Source organism: Microcaecilia unicolor, chromosome 1 (assembly GCF_901765095.1).
Source record: "Microcaecilia unicolor chromosome 1, aMicUni1.1, whole genome shotgun sequence".
In the NCBI taxonomy this organism is placed as follows: domain Eukaryota; kingdom Metazoa; phylum Chordata; class Amphibia; order Gymnophiona; family Siphonopidae; genus Microcaecilia; species Microcaecilia unicolor.
The window spans coordinates 557,560,804-557,577,036 of record NC_044031.1 but is presented as its reverse complement, the minus strand read 5'-3'; the positions used below and the strand labels follow the sequence as shown (position 1 = coordinate 557,577,036).

At 45.9% G+C, this 16,233-nt stretch overlaps 1 protein-coding gene across 1 annotated transcript in view; it reads left to right on the top strand.

Annotated features, from left to right (window-relative positions):
- Positions 1 to 16,233, top strand: part of LRP12 (LDL receptor related protein 12) — a 206,027-nt gene that overhangs the window by 126,020 nt on the left and 63,774 nt on the right. Inside the window, 1 exon segment of the mRNA XM_030217957.1 lies at positions 3,600 to 3,735. Coding sequence (XP_030073817.1) covers positions 3,600 to 3,735 — 136 coding nt within the window.

Genomic DNA, 16,233 nt, shown 5'->3' with positions numbered 1-16,233 from the left:
GTCCATTACAGTGTGCTAAGCTTTAGTGAAGGGGCTCCTTAGGCTTTTCTAAACTTTGTAAAGAATACAGTGTGGATGGCTGTGTTGGATGACCATCACGTATTTTCCACTTGTTTGACCAATTATTCTGTTATGTAAGAAAGAAAAACACATTACTGGTAAGGAACATCATTAATTTGCATATTTCTTGTAACTAACGATAAGAAAACAGCTCCCAACATTTTATCTTTTTTTTTCTGTTCAATCACTTTTTTCTAGCTTTATTGTGTATCCTGCTAGTATAGTGTATCCTATCTAGTGTACTTTTTAGACCTGATCGAATGTGCAGTTGATGCTCAAATCCAGATCAGCATATTGTTTCCGCTCTAAGCACCTCACAGCAACAAGAGAAACAGCATGCAGGAGCTCCTTTCCAAGACTCATGTAGTTGCATATAACTCTTCAGCATGAGTCTTGGAATATAGGAATTAAAAGGCAGGAAGTAGAGCACGGATGGTTGGACCCTGCTTTGTGTAGCACACACAGTGCATTCAGCACCTCTGCTTTGAGTTCTTCCATTCTTTGTTAGTACTGTTGGCATTTCTCTAGGTTTTCGTTTGGCAATTTTTGAGAATTGTAGGTATGTCTTGGGCTTAAAAAGATGACACTATTGTGTATGAGCTCTACAGATTGCAAATCAAACGAATTTTGAAATGCCATACACAGGTTCTTGTTTACTAAGCTGCGCTGTAGGCGCACTAATTTTTTAGTGTGCTAGAAAGTTAGCATGCCTACAGCGTGGCTTAGTAATGTGTGGGATAAACATAAAGGAATCCTGCTCAGAAGGAATGGATCCTCAGGAGCTTAGCCGAGATTGGGTGGCAGAGCTGGTAGTGGTAGGCGGGGATAGTGCTGGGCAGACTTATACAGTCTGTGCCAGAGCCGGTGGTGGGAGGCAGGACTGGTGGTTGGGAGACGGGGATAGTGCTGGGCAGACTTATACGGTCTGTGCCAGAGCCAGTGGTGGGAGGCGGGACTGGTGGTTGGGAGGCGGGGATAGTGCTGGGCAGACTTATACAGTCTGTGCCCTGAAAAAGACGGGTACAAATCAAGGTAAGGTATACACAAAAAGTGGCACATATGAGTTTATCTTGTTGGGCAGACTGGATGGACCGTGCAGGTCTTTTTCTGCCGTCATCTACTATGTTACTATGTTAGTAAACAGGGCCCAGAGAGTTATGCATTTCAGATGTAGCAATAAGGAGAAACACTGCAATAAGGGGGCGAGATGCTGACATCTACAAAGAAGGAGAGACCTCAGTATAATTATAGCCTGCTTTTCAAGATAGTAAAACCATTGAAGGTAGTGGCTAGAATCAGAGGGGTGCTAGAGTGCATGGGAAGGAGCTTAAATAGTAGAAAGACGCAATTATACAGTTGTACAATTTATTGGCGAGGCCTCTCCTAGAGTATTGTCCAGTTCTAGAAGTTATACCTGCAAAAAGATACAAACAGGTTGGGATGGTTCACAGAGATTTACAAAAGGTTTCTGAGACTTACGGATCTAAATATATATGCCATTGAGATACCAGAAAGATACTTAGCTTTAGAAATGTTAAATAGTAGTAGGGATGGGTATTTGCAGTGACATAGGATACGTTGTTGACATTTCTTATGTGATTGCCAAATGAAAGCTTGCAGAAATAACATGACATTTTATATTTTGTTTGCTGATAATAGGGTGTGCTATCTGGAAAGAGAGCATACTATTTCAGAAAGAGTGGGCATTCTTTTCCAATAGTAGAAACGACATACATGTGTGAACCATTGTGCTTACATAAGTACATAAGTAGTGCCATACTGGGAAAGACCAAAGGTCCATCTAGCCCAGCATCCTGTCACCGACAGTGGCCAATCCAGGTCAAGGGCACCTGGCACGCTCCCCAAACGTAAAAACATTCCAGACAAGTTATACCTAAAAATGCGGAATTTTTCCAAGTCCATTTAATAGCGGTCTATGGACTTGTCCTTTAGGAATCTATCTAACCCCTTTTTAAACTCCGTCAAGCTAACCGCCCGTACCACGTTCTCCGGCAACGAATTCCAGAGTCTAATTACACGTTGGGTGAAGAAAAATTTTCTCCGATTCGTTTTAAATTTACCACACTGTAGCTTCAACTCATGCCCTCTAGTCCTAGTATTTTTGGATAGCGTGAACAGTCGCTTCACATCCACCCGATCCATTCCACTCATTATTTTATACACTTCTATCATATCTCCCCTCAGCCGTCTCTTCTCCAAGCTGAAAAGCCCTAGCCTTCTCAGCCTCCAGCTTGTGCAAAGTTGTGTGTGTACATGTGCCTTATCTGAAAAAGTATGTCCCCTGTTTCTACAAAAGGCCCTGTTTACCAGGCTGTGTTAGAGGTGTGCTAGTGTTTTTAGCATGCTAACTGTGTAGATGCCTATGATATTCCTATGGGCATCTACATGGTTAACAAATCTAATTTTTAGCACATGCTAAAAATGCTAACATATCTTAGTAAACAGGGCCCATAATGTGCGCTGTTTTCAAAGGGAGCGCACTATTACTGGATACTTGTAAAACAACAAAATGGCCAGAAAAACCTGAATAAAAGAAAAATTCTTATAAACAACATAGGAAACAATTGGAATCGAAACCTTTCTGACTGCCCATCCATAATTATTATAAAATAGAAGTAGTAAACCTTTTTTCAATGGAGAGGAAGTTATAGATCAAGAATTCCTAATAAGACTCCAAGGTAGTAGGCTCAGGAGTAATTTTGATGACTAATTTTTCACTGTAGAATTGCCTCCCAGAGCACTAGGTGGAAGCCTACACAGTAACAGACTTCAAATAGCACAAAAAACTCTTAGTTGCAAAATATGAAAAAGTGAATATAGACACAATCTGGTGACACATATTTAAAAATGTCCTCAAACAATTTGAGAATAAGTGTTGGAGCTGCCAGAATGGCTGTTCAAACTTCTTTTTTTATTTGAATACAACAAAGCAGAGGAAGAAAGCATTACAGAAAGGTGTCAGAAGCAATAGAGTACAAAAGGACCCGCCAGAATGAATGGCACATGATTAATTTGAAATGTTTAGAAATCTTAACAGAAATGCAGACACTTGGCAGGCTACACAGGGGACCGAAGAGACCAGATGTTTGAGCATCCAACATGTTTCTGTTCATGGTTATTTAGATTATTACAAAGCCTTTTGGTTAGACATGGGGAAAAGAGTCATGTGTGAGAAATAAGTGAAGGATCTTACATGTTAAAAAGATATCAAAGGTGGTAATAGATGTAAACTGGTAGTATATAAAGATGACAAAATATGACCTGGATAAAAGCTGTCATACTCTAGCTGATAGCCTGGGTATATTATTGGTAATGTGGGAATGAATAACTGGGCAGACTGGTTGGGTTGGTTGGTTAAAAAGATATATATATTTTTTACTTGTTTATATATTGAGCTTGTTCTTTATTTTAGACATTGATCTTTGAAATCTTATTACATGTTTTTGATACCATATACATTTGAAAATATTTGTCCTGGTGATTGAAGATATAATTGGATTACTTTCAATATCTTTCAGCTTGTGGAGGAATTCCTGAACAAATTAGGGCTCCAAGTGGGATAATCACAAGCCCAGGATGGCCTGTTGAATATCCTGCTAGAACTAACTGCAGTTGGTACATCAGAGCAAATCTAGGGGAAATAATTACTATAAGGTAATTTTGTTATAAAATTATAACAGTCTAGAGAAGTTTTGTTGTCTTGATCTTTCTATTCAGAATTTAGACTAGTAACAATCAGCAATTTTACTAAGTCTTTTAAAAAGTGTCATATGAAATCCACTTGCCTATTCATCCAGCGTTACTCAAATAATATAAAAATAGTTGGAAGTTCTATGTATTCTATGCATAGTCATGTTAATCATATAATATGAATCACTTTGGACCTTAATGACAGATAACATTTACTTTTAAAAACTATTTTTAAAACAATTTTTGCAAAATTGTTATATGTAGCTACACTCATTTAAAATCTTACTGTTTATCTGTGACAAGCTATGGAACATTTTACTATACAAAATGTTGCAGTTCTACAGTTAAGAATCTTTCACAGAAAAAAAAGAGACCTTTTCTCATAAAAGAGTGGGTTGGAGTCTTTCATGTGGGGTATCTGGTTCGAAGGAAATACTAGAGACAAGGATGGCCCAAGTGTATCAGATGTGCTAGGTGAATCTTCTATGTTCCTCCCCCTGGGGGGGTGGCTGAAGGCTCTCCACACTTCATCACTCCCTTCCCCTCCAAGGTAGCCAGTATCTTATCTGCCCCTTCCAACCTGCATCCAGCATCTCCCATGCCGGCCCTGAGCTTAAAAAAAAAAAAAATAGAACACTGCATGAGCCCTTTAAGCACAGGCCCACACTGTTGTTGCAGTCTTCTCCTGCCCCCCCCCCCCCCCCCCCAAAAAAAAAAACCAGGAAGTTTGCCCTGGAGGTAGGACAGGCCAGTGCTTACAGGGCCCACACAGTGTCTTTTGGGCCAGTGAAAGAGGAGGTGTGGTGGTGGGGGCAGTGGCAGGCCCATCCCCTAGGGCGTAGGCTGTCTCGCGTACAAGAGCCATGCCACTGCTGCCCCTCCCCATTTTCTGTTGACCTAGGCCCTAATGGGAGGGCAAGCCCTGACTACAAAAATGTTGAGAAGATTCTATTGGGTGATGTGGCAGTGCCATGTGCTACCAGACCAACTGCAAAACATTTTTTACTTTTCCATCCAAGGAGATGTCATTTAGCTATTTGAGGAGTTTGCTTTTTTACCACCTTTCTGTTTGTTTGACTCTTTGTTCACAGGTTTCCTTTTGTTTTACCTTTTAGTGTCCTTGGTTAAGTATTCTAGTCTCTATTTTCAAGTTTTCTTGTTTTAATTGCTACATCAGCTACTTCATGTGATCTTAGCAGATTTTCTTTGCTGAGGTTACTTCTATATTCACTTTTTTTTTTTTGTAGTACCTTTTCTTTTCCAAGAGATCTTCTCTCTTTGATTTTTCTTCTGTAATATTTTCCGTTGGGAAAGTCATCAAAGCATCCTAGCAGTGTCAAATGGTATCAGTGTCTCATAAGATTTCTGTTACCAATTAGCATAATCAAAACAACCCTCAGCAGTCACAATAAAAAAAAGTCCTCAAAACAAAGGTGAATATAATAATACAAAAAATTACTTATTAAAGATTATAATTTTTTCTATAAAAAGGAACAATTGTACACTTTTTATGAATCAGTGAATCATAGCTTCTGTTGATAAATAAAACAAAAATATGTTCTGAAAATAATGCCCCAAAGATTGAGACTTTTTAAATATATCTGTATCAATATACTTAGGGGTCCTTTTACTAAGGTGCGCTATCAGATTTAGTGCACTTCTAAATTATAAGATGCCCGTAGGAGTATAATGCAGCAGCAAGACTCATAGAAGGTTGCAAGCGACGTGACCACATCACACCATTTTTGCAAAAACTTCATTGGCTACCAGTACAACACAGGGCTAAATTTAAAACTCTGTCTGAGCTTCAAGGCCCTGAAAGGAAATGGCCCCGAGTATTGAAGAATAGGATGATCCTCCACACACCGCCAAGGACACTAAGGTCTTCCCAAGGACTTTCACTAAGTACACCCTCTCCAAAATACATTACATGATGCGATAACCCGCAAGCGAGCCTTCTCTGGAGTAACCCCCACACTCTGGAATGCATTGCCTGAAAGGCTCCGCTTAACACAAGACTACCTCTACTTCCTTGTCATCAGCAGCAGATGAATCCTTTACGAATGGGTTGTGTCCACCTACCAGCAGGGGGAAATAGAGAACACTGAAAACCATAGTGCCTCTAGGACGGCTAGCTCCATTTGCCTCTCAGTATTTCTCTATCTCCCAGCAGGGTTGGACGCAGCTTATTCAGCTCCTTCAAGATTCTGCCTGGGGTAGCTCCTGTGCTTTTGCCAGTTGTAGCAGGGGTGTTGTGGCTAAGTGGAGCCCACTTTAAAGGCACATAGGTTCGCCCTTTCCCTGCCTTACCGTCCCCCCTGTGTGGATGCAGGCATATAGGTTCACCCTTTCCCTGCCTTTCCCACCCTCTTCTGCCTCCGGAGTGCCTCTGTAGCTGTTTGCCTCCAACTTTCCTCACAGCGTTAAAAAAAAAAAAAAAAAGAAAACACGCTTTTCAGCACTGCTATTTCTGAGGTTTTCCTGACTGCAGCGTAAATGGAGCTCGTGGACTCGGTCCTTGGCGGTACTCAGCTCCTCCAGGGAGGGCCCGCGGGCGGCGTCCCAATCGGGGTGATTTGGGCGCAAAGCCGCCATTTTGAATTTTATTCCACCGTTTTTCGGTGATGGCTACTGAGGGAGTTAAGCGCTGTTCCCGTTGCGGCAAGCGCAGATCAGCGGGGCTCTGTAAAACGTGCTGTTCAGACGGTAGAGCCAGTACGAGCATGGCGAGCGATGATTCTTCCCGCTCGATGTAGCTGGCAGCAGGCGCCATCTTGGAAGCTCCGCATGGCTCGACCCCCGCGGTTGCGGAGGAGTCTGAGAGCAGAGGGGCGCCTCGGGCCGAGGCTACCAGAGGAGCTCTGTTCCCCGTGGCTCCTAATTCGGAGACAGGAGGTCAGGGTGAGTTTTTCTCCCCCGAGTTTGTGCTTATTTTACATAAAGCTTTCATGCTGAAAAGAGCTGTGCCGCAGGTTTCTGACACTGCGTTGCTACCTGGTCCCCCTCCGACGGATGATGGCCAGGGGCTGGTATCAGATGTGGATGCCCCTGAGTGTTGGATGCATACTAAGCATAGATTGGGAAATTCCCCGTCGGAGAGTGGCGCCCCCCCCCCCCCCCCCCCCCCCCCCGTGGTCAGGCTGTGGGGACTCTGAGCGATCTGGCAGGCCTTCGTGGTCTGAAGAGCCAGAGGAAGGTGCCGGTTTGCCACTGGATCTGGATGATCCCACTGCGGTCCGGATTTTCCACCGCCATGAGCTGCCAGCACTTATCTCTGATGCCTTACAGACCCTCTCTATTGATGACCCTGTTCAAGGCGAGGCCTCCTCTGGTAATCCGAAGATGGCGAGTACTAAGAAGCCTGCTCATGCCTTTCCTTTGCATGACTCCATCCAAGAGCTTATTTCTGCTCAATGGGCTGACCCCGAGGGGCCCTTGAAAGTGGCCAGGGCGATGGGGCATCTTTACCCTCTGAGTGAGGAGCACTTGGCCTGTTTTGGGATGCCTAAAGTGGATGCCTTAGTCACGGCGGTGACAAAAAAGACCACCCTCCCAGTAGAGGGAGGGGTCGCCCTGAGGGATATTCAGGACTGGCAGCTGGAATCAGCGTTAAAACAGTCCTTTGAGATTTTGGGCCTAGCCTTAAGGGTGTCTGCAGTTCTTATGCTGCTCGAGCCTGCCTCTCTTTGTTAAAACAGGCAGTGGAACAGCCTGCGGATGGTGCGGAGTCCCTCGCTGAGGTTGCACCGTGAATGGAGTCGGCCTTGTCATTTTTAGCTGACGCCCTCTATGATGTGGTCAGAGCTTCGGCTAAACAGATGTCTGTGGCACTGTCCTCCCGCCGCCTTCTATGGCTAAGGCATTGGGCGGCTGACATGGCCTCTAAGTAAAGGCTGGTGAAGTTGCCCTTTCGGGGCCTTCTGTTATTTGGAGAGGAGTTGGAGAAGATTGTTAAAGACCTGGGGGATGCTAAACCCCAGCGGTTACCTGAGGATAGGCCGCGGCCTTCTTCCAAGGGTCAAGTGGTGCCCTCCTCCTCCAGACCTCGCTTCCGTGAAGCTAGAAGGTATCACCCGGAGCGCTCTGCTGGTTTTCTCAACGTGCACGCTTTCAGCAGAGGAACTCCTTTCGCTCGGACAAATGCTTCGCAGCGGCAGGCTCAAGGCCAGGAGTTCGGGGCCGTCCTCCACAATGATGGGACGCCGGTCCACTCCTCCTTTACAGCTGTAGGAGGACGCCTTTCCCTCTTTCTTGAGGAGTGGACCAAGATTACCTCAGATCAGTGGGTACTGGACCTGATCAGAGAAGGTTACCGACTGGAATTCGGTGCCCCGGTGAGAGACGTGTTTGTGGAGTCCCGATGCGGCACTGCCGTCAAATGGGCGGCGGTAGTGGAGACCTTACAAGTCTTGTTGCACCTTGGAGCGGTGATCCCCGTGCCTCCTGCCAAACACGGCTGCGGTCAATACTCCATTTATTTTGTGGTGCCGCGAAAAGGCGGGTCTTTTCGGCCCATTCTCGACTTAAAGAAAGTCAACGAGTCACTAAGAGTGCGGCATTTTCACATGGAAGCCCTGCGCTCCGTCATTGCGGCAGTACAGCCAGGAGAATTCCTCATGTCTCTGGACCTAAAAGAAGCTTTCTTGCACATTCCCATATGACCCCCGCATCAACGGTTCCTCCGGTTTGCTGTGTTAGCCCTTAATAGGGCGGCGACTCCTGCAAATTCAGCTGCATCAAGGAGTGGTGATCCTCATTGCCCCAGATTGGCCCAGGCGGCCGTGGTATGCGGACCTCCGGCGGATACTGGTGGAGGCTCCCCTTCCCTTGCCTCTGGTACTGAACCTGTTGACGCAGGGCCCGGTGACCATGGAGGATCCATGCCGCTTTGGTCTTACGGCATGGCTATTGAGAGGGCGCAATTGAGGGACAAGGGCTATTCTAATAAGGTCATCTCCACTCTTTTGCAGGCCCGCAAGCGTTCCACTTCCATTGCCTGTGCTCGGATCTGGCGCCAGTTTGAGGCTTGGTGTGTTTCTAAAGCGATTACGCCTATGCGGGCTTCTTTCTCGCCAATTCTTGACTTTTTGCAGGATGGTTTACAAAAAGGCTTGGCCTACAATTCCTTGCGTGTTCAAGTGGCAGCCTTGGCATGTTTTCAGGGGAAGGTCGCTGGCCTCTCCCTGGCTGCGCACCCGGACATTGCACGGGGGGTGCTGCGGCTCCGTCCTCCCGTGCGGGCTCCTTGTCCGGCTTGGAACCTGGGGCTAGTATTAAAGGCTCTTCAGTGTTCGCCCTTTGAGCCGCTGAGGCGAGCTTCGGAGAAGGGTGTGACTCTAAAGACAGTCTTTTTGGTGGCCATTACTTCGGCAAGACGGGTGTCTGATCTCCAGGCGCTCTCCTGTCGAGACGCATTTCTGCAATTCTCAGAGTCCGGAGTAACGGTACGTACAGTGCCTTCCTTCCTGCCTAAGGTGGTTTCAGCGTTTCACCTAAACCAGCCTATTTACCTGCCCTCCTTTACTAGGGAGGAGTTTCCGGAAACCTTTGGGCAGTTGCACCTTCTGGATGTGCGCAGGGCTCTGTTGCAGTATCTGCAGATGTCTAATGCTTTCAGGACCTCTGATCACCTTTTTGTACTGTTGTCAGGTCCTCGCAGAGGGTCTCCAGCATCTAAAGCCACTATAGCTCGTTAACTTAAGAAAGCTATTTTTCTGTAAATCTGCTATCTGGCCAGCCTCCGCCTGACGTCTTTAAGGCACATTCCACAAGAGCGATGTGTTCCTCTTGGGCTGAGACGGGAGCACTCTGTCTTCAAGAGATATGTAGTGCAGCTACTTGGCTTCTAAGCTCTCTTTTGCCCATCATTACAGGCTGGATGTGGCTGCCAGGAGGGACGCACTTTTTGGAGCACAAGTGCTTGCGCGTGGTGTGGCTTGTTCCCGACCTATCTAGGGATTGCTTTGATACATCCCATTCGTAATGGATTCATCTGCTGCTGATGACAAGGAAGGGAAAATTAGGTTCTTACCTTGGTAATTTTCTTTCCTTTAGTCACAGCAGATGAATCCATGATCCCTCCCTGTCTATTTGTTCAGTTGTTTCCTGCAGACATGTTTCCTCATTGGGAGAAGTTGGAAAACAGTCTTCAGGATTTCTGTTTACTGTTCTGTTACAGGAGGTTGAGTTCGTCCCTCCTTTGTGTTATTGCTCCTGTTCTGGGGCATTCGTTCGCTGTGAGGAAAGTTCATGTTATGCTACTTTGCGTTTTAACACTGCTTTGGAAGCTTCAAAATACTGAGAGGCAGATGGAGCTAGCCGTCCTAGAGGCACTATGGTTTTCAGTGTTCTCTATCTCCCCCTGCTGGTAGGTGGACACAACCCATTCGTAATGGATTCATCTGCTGTGACTAAAGGAAAGAAAATTACGAAGGTAAGAACCTAATTTTCCCTTCAGGAAGCAGGTGAAAGCTTGGCTCTTCAACCAAGCCTTTAATGGAAGAAGTAACTAACTTGTTAGTTTCACTCACACACACAAGGATTGAGTCGGGCTGCACATACTGCAGCAGGACATGTTTATCCACTCCTACCCTAGCTGAGATAATATTTAACCATCTCTCTGACCTCACGTGCAACTTTCTTCAAATCAATCACCTTACTTTCTAATTCTGCCTACTTTCTTGCTCATCTATATGTTACAAATTTGCCTTACCCTTCACTACCAATTATAATGTTCTAGTACATATTGAGGCATATTTTCAAAGCACTTAGCCTTCCAAAGTTCCATAGAAACCTATGGAACTTTGGAAGGCTAAGTGCTTTGAAAATATGCCTCATAGTGTTGTCATTGCAAGTAGTATACCATGCCATACTTTGTATTGTTCAAATATGTTTACTGCTCATGTTTGATCTATTCTTACTGTACACCGCCTTGAGTGAATTCCTTCAAAAAGGCGGTAAATAAATCCTAATAATAAATGTTTTGCATCTCCTTACTATACAAATATCCTAATTAGACTTGATGTGATGCAATGCAAGTCGTGTTAGGGCCCAAGAATCACAGTAAAATAACCCCAGCTTTTTGCTGGAGTTAATTTACTGGCCAGGAACATTGGGCTGCAAAGCCACAGCCCAATGCTCCTGGGCCTGCAGAGCTGGGTCACCCCAGGTTTCCGCCCACCCACCATAGAGGCTACCTTTAAAAATCATTGATGGTCGGGGTGGGGGTGGGGGGTCTTTGGCAAGAATGATGCTCAATCGCTCCTGCCCAGTCTTACGCCAACTTCAAAATTGCATCCCTAATGGTATTCACACAAGACTACTGCTAGGGATCATATTTCCATGTGGAAATATGACCCCTAGCAGTAGTCACACCATTTTGAAGGTGGCACAAGAATGGGTGCGAGCGACTGGGCATCATTCCTGCAGAAGACCTGGGCACCCCCCCCCCCACCCCCGGACCAATGATTATTAAAGGTAGTCCCTGTGACAGGTGAGCACAAGTCAAGGGGGGGGGGGGGGATGAAGCCTGGGGAGACCCAGATCTGGAGACCTGGGAGCATTGGGCTGCAGCTTTGCCCAATAAAGCATTCAGCTGCATCAGGATCTTTTTTTTTTCTGGAGCTTATATTGCTCTAACACCAGGCCTATGTACTGAAGCAGAGATAGAGTTGCTGCAAGGTGCTTCAATTTCTCGCCTCACTTGCCCCTCTGGCTCCTAAGAGATCTCGTTTAGACCTCTAGGAGTGAGCAGATGAAGCTCTCTGCTTCCCCTCCCTATCTGATATGGCCTCTGTCTCTTCGGAGAAGCCATCTTTGAAGGAGCCGTTGGAGGATAGAGAGCTCCCTCCTGAGTAGGAGGATGGTACGAAAGTACTGAGGTTCTTTCATAAAGAGGAGCTTAATACTCTTGTTTCTGAGGCACTAGAGGGGCTTTCCATTGGGGAACTTTCTGCTTCGGCGTCAGGCGTTCCATTTTCATCAGTTGTGATGAGGCTTAGAGCTCCTTCTGAGGCCTTCTCGATGCATCCAGACATTCAGGATCTAATTACAGCAGTGGGTCTCACCCGACATGGGGCTCAAGAGTGGGAAGAGCCATGACTCACCTCTACCTGTTGGTTGCAGAGAAGAAAAATAAATTTAACTTCCCAAGGTGGATTCCCTTGTTACGGCAGTGACTAAGAAGACCACCTTGCTGGTCGAAGGGGGCATTGTCTTAAAAGAGCTATAGGATAGGAAGCTAGAATGCTCCCTGAAATGTTCTCTTTGGGCCTTCAAGTGCCATTGTGCAATTCGTTCATGGCAAGAGCATGCCTGAAGTGGCATCAGCAGTCTGCGAAACAAGATGGGAGTCATAACACCCAGCTGGAAACGGGTTTGACCTACTTGGTGGATACTGTCTGACATGTTACGGATTACAGCCCATAGTATGTCTTTGGCTGTCATTTGCACATCGGCAACTCTGGTTGCAGCATTGGGCAGTGAATGTAGTGTCAAAGTCACATCTTTGACAACTTCTTGAAAACAATACAATAAAACTTGAACAGCAAGCAAGTTATACAACTGTACAACTAATGCTATGATTCAAACAGCAAGCACCTTACCTATTACTCCTGGGGAAATTAGGCGCAAAATGAAAAATGCTGCACAAAAATGTTGGAAATTCTGTGTACAATATTTTAAAATTCTGCATCTATATTTGTAATAAGGCAAAAGAGACTTAATTCAAGAAATACAGAAGAATGCAACAAGAGGATCATAGACAAGATTATCAATTAAACTCAAAGAAGCGAAGAGGGAAATATGGCTAGCGAAAGCGCAGGCAGAAGAAAAAATGGCTCAAGATGTTAAGAGAGGTGATAAGACCTTTTTCAGATAAGAAGAAAAGATAGGAATGGAATTGGTAGACTGAAAGATGCTGAGAATGGCAGTGTGGAGAGTGGTGAGGATAAAGTGAACGTGCTAAACAAATACTTCTCGGTATTCACGGAAGAAAATCCTGGAGAAGGACTGCCAAGACAGTATCTGAGAATGGAGAGGATATTGTGCCTTTCACAGAAGAAAGCTTTTATAATCAACTTCAGAAACTGAAAGTGGGCAGAGGTATGGGGTCAGATGGGATACATCCCAACATATTGAGGGAACTCAAAGAAGTCCTGGCGGGACCTCCTAAGGATTTATTTAATAGATCTTTAGAAACGGGAGAAGTTCCTCAGTACTGGAGACGAGATGATGTGGTTCCTCTTCACAAAAGCTACTACTACTACTTATCATTTCTAAAGCGCTACTAGACGTACACAGCACTGTACACTTGAACATGAAGAGACAGTCCCTGCTCAACAGAGCTTACAGTCTAATTAGGACAGACAAACAAGAGATAAGGGAATATTAAAGTGAGGATGATAAAATAAGGGTTCTGAACAAGTGAATAAGGGTTAGGAGTTAAAAGCAGCATCAAAAAGGTGGGCTTTTAGCTTAAATTTGAAAAAGCGGAGACAGGGAAGAAGTGGGAAACTATAGGTCAGTAAGCTTCACGTCAGTGGTAGGAAAAATAATCGCTGTTGAAGGAAAGGATGGTTAACTTTGTAGAAGCCAATGGGTTACGGAATCCTAGGCAACATGGCTTTACCAAAGGAAAATCCTGACAAATGAATCTTATTTACTTCTTTGACTGGGTGACCAAAGAATTGGATGAAGGTCGTGCTCTAGATGTATATGGATTTCAGCAAAGCCTTTGATTCGGTCCCTCACGGAAGACTCATGAATAAGCTGAGAGGACTGAATTTAGGACCCAAAGTGGTGAACTGGATTGAAAACTGGTTGACCGACAGGTGACAGAGGATGGTGGTAAATGGAATCCACTTGGAGGAAAAGAAGGTAAGTAGTGGAGTGCCTCAGTGGTCGGTGCTGGGGCCGATTCTGTTTAATATATTTGTGAGAGACCTTACTGAAGGGTTAGAAGGAAAAGTTTACCTTTTTGTGGAAGATGCGAAGATAGCCAATAGAGTGGATACCCTGGAGGGGTAGAAGAATGGTCAAGGATCTGACAGTTAAAATTGAATCCTTCCAATACTAAGAAAAACTATGTGTTAATAAAAATGGGGGGGGGGGGGGGGGGGTTGTAAGTGCTCTGGACAAGTGCATTATGCATTAATCAGTGTAGGATCCAACTCCTCAATAATGCACTCCTCCAACCATCATTTCACCAACTCCACCCTGCCTACCACATGACTCTTAATATAATACAGTGTCTCATGACAATAAACAGCTCAACAAATTCTCTTATCTGCAGGGATGGTACTTTGCAAAAGGAGGGTGTGGATCACATTGCAGGTAGCTGTCAAGCATTGTTTAAGAAGCAATGAGATTGAGTGATATAATAGCTAAATGTGAGAGGTTGACAGACCTTTTTGATATTTTTTTTAAATAAGTTTTGATTTTCAGTATATGATGTTTAAGTTCTCCTGAAGACGCCGAATAAGATGAAACATGGACGCCATGTAGAGAACAACATTGGAAATTCATACCTGAAGGAGAAAGCAAAAAGAAATTTTGAGCACATGGGATTATTGAGACACATTTTTTAGATCGTGTGAGATCCTTTTCTGAATGTGAACTTTTGCTCAGGAGTACCATCCCTGCAGATAAGTGAATTTGTTGAGCTGTTTATTGTCATGAGACATTGTATTATATTAAGAGTCATGTGGTAGACAGGGTGGACTTAGTGCAGTGATGGTTGGAAGAGTGTATACTCCGAGGACAAGCAGGCTGCTTGTTCTCACGACTGGGTCGACGTCCACAGCGGCCCAAAAACAGCAATTTTTCTCCAGCAAAAATAGGCAAAGCTTTGCCAGAGCCTTCCAGAGTGTGAGGTGCGCGCACGGTGCATGCGCGGCCATCTTCCCGCCCGCCGCGCAAGTCCCACTTTAGTTTTTTTCTTTTCAACGGTTGGAGAGTGGCTGCTTGTCCGTTTCTCTCCGTTCGGCCCAAAGAAAGAGCTTTCATTTTTGAGCTTTGCTCCGTTTTTTCTTAGTCCCCTTTTCTTTCTTTTACTGTGTTTCCTTCAAATTAAAAAAAAAAAAAAAAAGAATTCCCTTATTTCTAGTTTTTGTCCTCTTAAGTTTTCTTTCGCTTCCGTTGCGGCCCTCTTAGGCCGCACGTACGCGGTTTTTCATTTTTGTGCCCTTTACTTTTGGCACCATCGAGAATTTTTACTTCGCCGCCGTTATTTTTCCGTCCATGTCATCGAGGACTCCCAGCAGCTTCAATAATTGTACTCGGTGCAACCGGACAAACTCAGGTACCGACCCCCACACGTGGTGTCTTCAGTGCCTTGGGCCCGACCATCGCCCAGACGCATGTAAGTTGTGTCTTAGCTTGAAAAAGCGGACACAGGCGTCGAGACAAGCTCTTCGGGACCAACGTTTCGGAGCTTCGTCCAGTTCCTCAGCGTCGATGTCGACAGCGGTACCAAGGTCGGCGGCATCGATGTCTGCACCAGAGGGCATCGACCTCAGGAGCGCAGGTAATGGCTGTCCAGAGATCATCACACGCTGGGAGCAGTGAGCCGTCGAGTGGGTCTCCACCTGTCTCGAAGACTCCTGCTGTGCAGGCCCACCGGGACCGACCACTCTCGGACCCGACCCCGAGGAGGCGTGTGGATTCCACGTCCTCCTCGTCGGTGACATGCATCGAGCAAAGGCGAAGAAGCATCATCATCGATCTCCTTCCAGGCATGGTACCGGGAGCTCTGGGGCGTCGAAGGATTCGGCACCCGTGAAGCGCCAACGCCGGGAAGATCGCTCACCCTCCATACAAGAGGTGTCGGTGCGTTGGTCTCCTGACAGACTGGTACCGCCTTCTCAACCTCCACAGATTCTGACGCCGGTTCCTGCGCCGACCCCACAGCCTTGCTCGACAGCGACTCTAGACGAGTGCATCTGAACCATTCTTCCAGGTCTTCTGGAGGGGTTGCTGCGTCAGTCTGCTCCAGTACCTGGGGTGCTTGCGCCCTCGGCTCCGTCGATGGAAGCGGCAACTGGCTGTATGCCTGTGGCAATGTTTCCGACGCTGGTACCGCCTGTGGCATCGGCGTCAGCTGCCACCCAGGTTGACTCCCCGTCGACATCACTGGAGGGAGCTTCATCGCCGCCGGCATGGGAGTCGACTTCTCGGCATTGCCATCGAAGACATGGTTCCTCAGCGTCGAGACAGGCCCGGTTTCATACTGCAGTTAAGGAACTCGTGTCCGATACCGATGAGGATGCCTTGTGGGATGAAGGGTAAGATCCCAGGTATTTCTCTTCTGAGGAGTCTTGTGGTCTTCCCTCTGATCCTACTCCTTCTCCAGAAAGGAAGCTTTCTCCCCCGGAGAGTCTTTCTTTCTCTCCATTTGTCCGGGAAATGTCTGTGGCTATTCCCTTCCCAGTGGTATCAGAGGATGAGCCCAGGACTGAGATGCTC